The sequence below is a fragment of the Terrapene carolina genome, unplaced genomic scaffold (assembly GCF_002925995.2).
Source record: "Terrapene carolina triunguis isolate 2854851 unplaced genomic scaffold, T_m_triunguis-2.0 Scaffold62, whole genome shotgun sequence".
NCBI lineage: Eukaryota > Metazoa > Chordata > Testudines > Emydidae > Terrapene > Terrapene triunguis.
Genome location: NW_020664413.1, coordinates 33,863,504 through 33,871,411, shown reverse-complemented (window position 1 = coordinate 33,871,411; position 7,908 = coordinate 33,863,504). Strand labels below are relative to the sequence as shown.

At 38.4% G+C, this 7,908-nt stretch overlaps 1 protein-coding gene across 1 annotated transcript in view; it reads right to left on the bottom strand.

The window, feature by feature from the left end:
- Positions 1–252: 252 nt before the first annotated feature.
- The window catches only part of CSRNP3 (cysteine and serine rich nuclear protein 3), a 68,461-nt gene continuing 60,805 nt past the window's right edge, over positions 253–7,908 (bottom strand). Inside the window, exons 4-5 of the mRNA XM_024200195.1 lie at positions 3,019–3,315; positions 253–1,471 (exon numbers count right to left, since the gene is read on the bottom strand). Coding sequence (XP_024055963.1) covers positions 437–1,471; positions 3,019–3,315 — 1,332 coding nt within the window. The 3' untranslated portion in view covers positions 253–436. The remainder of the gene's footprint in view (positions 1,472–3,018; positions 3,316–7,908) is intronic.

The following is a 7,908-nucleotide window of genomic DNA, read 5'->3' as shown; positions in this document are numbered from 1 at the left end:
TACATTAATTACTTTTACATAAAAAGTCACTATCTTTTTCAGATATGTTGAAAATGTAGGACTCTAAACATGATTATTTCAAAGTATCGGTTTAACAATCTTGCACAGGCCCAACAATCAAAAACATGAAGCTTTGATTCAGATAGCTTGGCAGGTTCCACATAGTTTGACAGGTAGGCTACTTTGAAATATGTATATATTTTTAATTTATACATTTTCTATCAAAAGACAGTTTGATTTCTGTTTTTAATCTTTACATGAACTGTTTTTGTGCAATGCCACAGCCATGTAGCTTGAAAGAAAAAAACAAAATGTGTCTGGAATATTAACCATAGTCCAAGTTTTCTTAGTCCACAGCTTAAAAAATTATGATTCTAGGAAATCCAGTTGGAGTGCATTTAAATAAAGGGATTCAGTCCTAGAATATCTTAATAAATTAAACAGGTACTGTTTCCACTACAGATGATTTGATACACTCTTCATGCAGTCTGCTCTTATCTGAAAGGCTTATAGAATTCTCAGCAGCTTGCTCTGGTATTTGACTGTCACCGTTCAAAGCTGAAACAAATCCATCTTGAGAGGTACTTTTCAAGTATGAGTGAAATTCCACTTGAGGGTGGCTTGGCCTATGTTCAGTGTATAAACTATTACATGGAACGCTGTTATCACTTTCTGAAGAGGAGCAGCAAACTATCACAGAGGGGTTTGCAGAAGGGTAATGAGAGCTGCTGTAACTTTCCTCTGATTGCCGTGTGTAGTCAACAAACTGCTCTGAAGTCATATTGTAAGGCACCAGAGAAAGACTACCATTTTTAACAGTGTCCCTTTCTGAATAGGTCTCAGTGATCTGGTTATTACTGCCAGGGGCATGGTTCTCTATTTGGTAATACAGAGTTGAAGAGTTAGCATAGTATGAGGCATTTTTAGAGTGGCTTTCACGCACTGCAGTGCCATCAGAATAGCAAAGGACAGAAGGAAGAGGCACCACATCGGCATGGGAGCCCATGCCTTCCACAAAATCATCAGCTTTTTCTTCCTCCTCCTCCTCTTCATCATCGTCATCATCATCAGATTCACTGGGTGCTAAACTTTGTGTACTAGAATCTGTAACTCCACTACAAAAGCTACTTCCATCTTCTTCCTCCTCCTCCTCTTCCCCAGGACAATCCAAATCTTCAGCAGACTGCAGGTGCATCACTGCAGCCTGGGGGTCAGTTTCAATCTCAAAATTCTCTGCAAGTGAATATTCTACCGGGTGGGGTGCTGTACTCAGAGAACTAGTGTGAGCACTTACCTCAGTGTGGCAACCATTTAGTGCAGGAACTTGCTGCTCTCTATTTTTCTCCAATTCAAGCTTCATTATTGTATGCAAAAAGTGAGTCCGTACACGGATGGGGTTAAATTCAATTCTACCTGCTGTATTGCTGCACCCTTCTTTAGTGCAACCACATGGAAAAGACATACGATCCACCTTTTAAAAAGAGAATACAGATTAACCATATGTACAATAAACCCAATGATGCAACAGACACTAGAGAGACTAGAAGCATAAAATAGCAAAATGAGATTCATTTGTGGAAAGTGCACAGTACAACATATATGGAAAAATAAACCAAAGCAAAGATATTCATTGGGAGGGAGAACCTGGAAAGCAATAATATCATACAAAACAGAAAGTTAAACATGGATTTACAATGCGGTGTAGCAGAAAACAAAAAGACAATACAGTTTTAGGTTTCATACATCACAATGTGGATCAAGGGATAAATGATTTATCTTTCTATGGCTCTGCTATAACCACACCTGAAATACTGTGTTCATTCCTTGGGCCCTCATTACCAGAAAGAAGCTAATATACTGGATGGAAATCAGATGAAAGAAACAAAAATGATTAATGATTAGGAGGGAATGGCTTGTGCAGAAAGGTGGGTTTTTTTTAAATTAAATATAGTCAGCTTGACAAAACAATAACTAAGGGGAGAAATGACCACAGAAGTTAGAAATAGAAACTGGGACACATTTTAAATGAGGCTTCAGTCAATTGTGGATACACTACTGTAGACACAATGAACTGTAGGCTGAAAGAAGAGAATTTAGATATCTACCCACCTGATTGGATCCACAAATCAGGTACTGTAGTTAGATGCCAAAAATTTTATCATTTTCACCTACCTGCACTCAAATGCAGGTGCAAAATTAGAGGCCCCCCAAGGTGATCTAGTCCATATCCCTGTCAACGCAGAACTGAAAACAGTCTATGAATATTCAAGAGGGTAAACACCTGAGGGTAGTAGGATGAGTTTAGGCAGATTTAAGAAATTATTAAAAGGAAAATTTAGAGAAACTCAATGATGGTGAGATCTACTGGGCTGTATAATAGTGACCCAATGGAACTGATGAAGCCTCCTTCCTTGGGACACTTAAAATGATCCTGTAGAAACCACCAGTAAATGTACATTAGGGAATACATTTTTGATTGTCAGAGAGATAGACTAAATGACCTAATACCAATGGTCCAGCTCTAACATTTATGATTCTATCACACGTATTAATTGAAAGATGGTAAAACATGCTTCATTTATTGGTTCTTACTCTGAGTTTGGATTTTAATATTTGATTCAAAACTACTTGTGATTATAAATTAGGAAACATACAATCTGAAGTAACTGCAGAGTTATACTCAGGGGAAAAGATGTACAGTATTTCTAAAATAAAAATGAATCTTGTGAAATCAGCAGTCATATAGGTTAGTGACTCCTCTGTTGGATGTTTGGTTAAAGGCCCATAGAAGAATATGAGGAGCTGAGCATTTGTATTCAGAGGGGAAAATGCCAGTTATTGCATGTCTTCAAACTAATCACAATAAAAACCATATTTTATATATCTATATCTATATATTTATTTTACTGGTTTTGAGACCCACAAATTTCAGCACTTAGTAATTCATTACCCATAATACCTCTGTTGTGGGTTGTTTATGCCCTGCTAGTAAGGAATGTCTGTAATATAGATCTTTACCTGGCATTTTATGCCTGCAAGGCTGCAAGTACACGTTTCTGGATCACAGAACACTCGGCAGTCACAGCCACAATCCTCTCTGGATAGGCGGATAGCCCGCAGCTCATGTTTTTCTTCCACATCAATCTTTTTCACTCCAGAGGCTCGTAGCAGCGCCCTACGTTTTTTTGTTGGTAGGGGTTGTAGAAAGAAGTATTCATCTACTTCTGTGTTGTCTAAATCAATATCATCATCAGAAATGTCATCCAACGTCAGAGTATTAGCCTCTTCAGATTCCACTGTACCATTCTTTGTCATCTATGATATAGAGCAGTTAACACAGTATTAAGACTATACACTTCCTGAAACTAAAATTTTTAGTGAGAACATATTAATTATAATGTATTTGTTTGTATGTGAACTATAAGAACAGTAAGAATATACAGTATTATACATGGTTCTGTAAAACTGATATTCAGTAAGTCAGGATTCTTAATAGATTTTCTTCTGAAGAGACTAATTTATTTCAGATGTCATTCCTTTCGGAATTGTCATGCAAAATATGGAAGAAAAAACAATAATATTATCCCCCATATTGCTAGGAGTGGACATTTTAAAATTATTCGTCAGTGCTTTATGGTGACAGCAAAGTGCTGGACAAGGATTAACTAAAACCAATGGGCAACATTAGTGTTAGGATCAATATGCCCTTTTGTGTATAGACAATACAATCATGGCTGAAATCGTGACAGCTATTCACAAACTAAACTGTCTTTGCAGGAAAAATAATTACTCCATCAGTGGAGTAAAAATGGAGAAACACACCAGAAGAAAAATACTATTATGTACTGTGTTGTTGGCATTTGAGACACAAGTACCCAAGGAAAACATTACCAGAGTTAGAATTTGTATGCAAAGTATGTGTGCGTGTGTGACATTCTATACCTTCAGGCAGCATCCTGGAACCCCCACATTCCTCATTTTTATATAATTGTGATCTTGCATATAAAGCATGCCTTGTAAGGTATCAGGGGAAAGGTTATGATCTGCTAAAAGTCATTTCTCTATCCATATATGCATATCATTAATGCATATGCAGTTATGAGAATTGTGTTGTCACTAAAACATGCTGTAAATTGGGGAATTAGCCAGATATTAGCTCCCCAGAGGCAACAGCAAGGAAAGTAACCAACACCTGGGTGGGGTATCAATCAACCCATCTACAACCATTGTCCAGCAAAGGAGTAACAATGCAATGACTCACCTGCATGATGTCACCCCAGGGGAATTGCTCAACCTTGCCTGGAGACTCAGCAATGCACCCAGACATGCCTGGACTTGTGTTTTCCAAGCACATGGACCGAGGGTATAAAACAGACACAGTGGCCACATGCTGGGCCCTTCTCCTGCCCCCACTTACACTGCAAGCAACTCAGACACTGAGAAGAAGACAAGACTCAACAGAGGAGATTGGCTCAGGTTTAAGGTATTGGCCCAGGTATATTAAGGACTGCAATATCCATCAGGGTGAGAAAAACTGCTTAATCTAGATGTTGCCCAGTCTAATAGGGTTGAGAGTTTAGACTGCGTGCTTATATTTTATTACTTTTGGTAACTAACTGACTTTTTGCCTATCACTTAAAATCTATCTTTTATAGTCAATAAGTTTGTTTAATTGTTTATCTTTACCAGTGTGTTTGTATGAAGTGTGGGGCAAATCTGTTCAGGTTTTGCAAAGGCTGGTGTATATCCACTTTCAATTGTTGAAGCGGTGAACCAATTAATAAATTTGCACTGCCCATCTTGAGCAGTGCAAGACGGTATATTCCTGAGGTACAGTGCTGGGAGGACTTAGCTCTAGTGCCTTTCTCTGTGTGATTCATGAGTGGCTCTGGGAGCATTCATGCAATATAGCTGGGTGTGGGGCTCCACGTGCGGTTGTGCTGAGTGATCACAGCTCCTGGAGAGGTTTGCTGCTGGTCACTAGCAAGGCATTGTGAGAGACAGCCCAGGCTGGAGAGAGTTAAAGGGGCACAGCGGTCCCACAGTTCCAGGCTGCATCCCCGGGGGATCCCGTCACAAGATGGAATCAGAGAAAGGTCAAAGTATATAGTACTGTGCTTTACATTTAGGAACACAGGGATTACTGTATAGCAACAAAGGGATTACTGTACTAGATCAGACCAGAGGTCCATCTAATCCAGTATCCTGCCTCTAGCAATAGCCAGTACCAGATAATTTAGAAGAAGGTGCAAGAATCCTGCAATATACAGATGTGCAGTGATCGGCCCCTGTCATTTGGTCCTGATTTATAATAGTTGGAGATTGGTTAAATTCTGAAGCATGAGATTTAAAATCCCTTCCAAAAAATGTATTATCATTAATTATAACAGCTCTGGATATTCTTATTAACCATATAAATGTCCAATCCCTTTCTGAATCTTGCGAAGTCCTAAGACTCAATGACTTCCTGTGGCAGTGAGTTCCACAATCTAATTACACTTTGTGTGAAAAAGCATTTAATCAATTTTGAATTTGCCATCTTTTAATTTCATCGTATGCTCCTTTGTTGATATGAAACAAGGACAGAATTTCCTGATCTTCCTTCTCATTACCATTCGTTATTTTATATACTTTATCAAGTCCCATTTTATTTATCTCCTTTCTAAAATAAACAATCCCAATCTTTTCAATCTTTCTCAATCATTTTTGCTGCCCTTCTCAGAGCCCTCTCTAATTCTACAATATTCTTTTTGAGAGGGGATGACCAGTACTGCACACAATATTCTAGATCTGGATCTACTATGGATTTATATAATGGTTATATTTTCCATATTATTCCCATTCCTTATGCATCCCACCATCCCATTCCTTATGCATCCCAACTTCTTGTTTCCTCTTTTGACTGCAGCTGCATATTAAGCAGAGGTTTTCATTGCGCTGTCTACAGTGACGGCCAGGTCCCTTTCCTGAGCTGATACAGTTAATTTAAAACATTAATAGGAGTACAAGTAGTTTCAAAATTCATTGTTGCTTCCAAGCTGCCCATTGACCAAGACTATTTAGGTCTCCTTCATTTAAATTCCTCACCGTCCTCTCGGGACTTGACTAACCTAATTAAACTTTGTGTCATCTGCAAATTTGATTATGCCACCACTCATCCTCTTTTGAGATTATTAATGACTATATTAAACAACACAAGACTAGTCAGAACCTCAAGGCTTCCTGCTGGTAACCTTTTACCATAATGAAAATTGACTATTTAAACCTACTCTTTGTTTTCTGTCTTCTAGCTAGTTTTGATCCATGTCAATACTTTGCCTCTCATCCTGTGACTACTTAACTTTTTTAGTAGCCTCTTGTGCGCAAACTTATCAAAGCCCCCCTGGAAATCTAAAGAAATTATGTCAAACAGATCTTCTTTGTCAAATTATTATAAGAGATTAGTGAGAGACAATTTTCCCTTGCAGAAACTGTGTTGGCTATACCCTCTCATATCATATTGCAAACTTCTTGAGCTTGGGGATCCCTTACCAATTTTCCTTCTCCAAAATTCATGCCCCTCTCTATAAACAAACAAACAAACAAACTTGTATTAATGTTTTCATAATGTTTTCTTCCTCTTGCTACAACAGGGTGCTAAGTGTTAGGCTCTAGCTGTGTGTGTTTTTAAGGGCTGGACCGGAAGATGATGGAGGACATGGAAGTAATCTTTTGACTGACCTACAAAATACTGAGCAAGTTACAGAAGGAATGATAAAGTTACAGTAGTGGAGTCCAGGAGTATCTTTGGCCGCAGATACCTTGAAGTCCTTGCTTAGGCAAAGAAACCATTGACATTAGTAAAAGCTGAGTAAGAACTTCAGTGTTTGGCCTTTTGAGAATACCAGCCCTTTGGATGCAATTGTATACATTCAAGGAGAATGGTGTAAGGTGCAGGGATAAATATATTAAATTTCTATTCTTTTCTAAATTATATATGCCTCTGAGAACTCAGTTATATAAAGACTCAAGAAACCATGCTATATCCTTTGGGATAGACGAGTATTGTTAAGAACCTCAAGAGTTCTTGATGATATTCTGTTACTTTCTAATGTATCTTCTTCCTCTCATTAATACATCATTTTAGAATAAGATATCTGGCAGGACTTAACACAACCATCCAAATGTCACCTTTTCATATACTAGCACTCTTTGTCTTAAATTTATAACACTCCAATCCAGCAAGCACCACCACAATTGAGTAAGCGCACCTCACGTGAGAGCACTGGTCCAGATTCACTGTTCCAGCCAAGCTGCTTGGGTGAAAGACTGGGATTGCAAGGGAAAAGGTGGCTTTAATTCACCTTAACATTCCCTGGATCCAAGGACCAGCCCAGCCCTTTAGACTGCTCTAACGTATGCCTGGCTTCCCAGTTTGAAGGTAGCGTTGGACTAATTTCCTTGTCTACGATGGAGCTCACTGCTTAGTTATCCCTACCAGAGAGTACATTTCTGGGGCTCATAAAAATACTTCTGAAGAGAAAACTATTTGACTTGAGAGTGGACCAAATGGCAAGTATTTAAAAATATAGGACGGCACATCTGGATCCCACAAATTGTACATTCCATCCAATTTCAAGATAAACAAATTGAGCACTGTGGTGTGCTACTGAGATAGTCAATATATTTTTACAAACAAAGCATAAACATTTCAGCAAGTGCAGTAATACAAATTTGTTTTGTGAAGTGAGGCTTCCTTTGTTATTGTTATAAAAAAACATTTTGTTTAAGTGGAAAACCAAATGCATACATTCCCGGTCTTCATCTTTCCTGAGCATGATGATTTCAATGAAGGTGTGCTGATTTACACTCGCAGGGGATCAGGGCCCATATCTCTGAATTTGTGACTTCTGTAGGTTTAATTCCTCA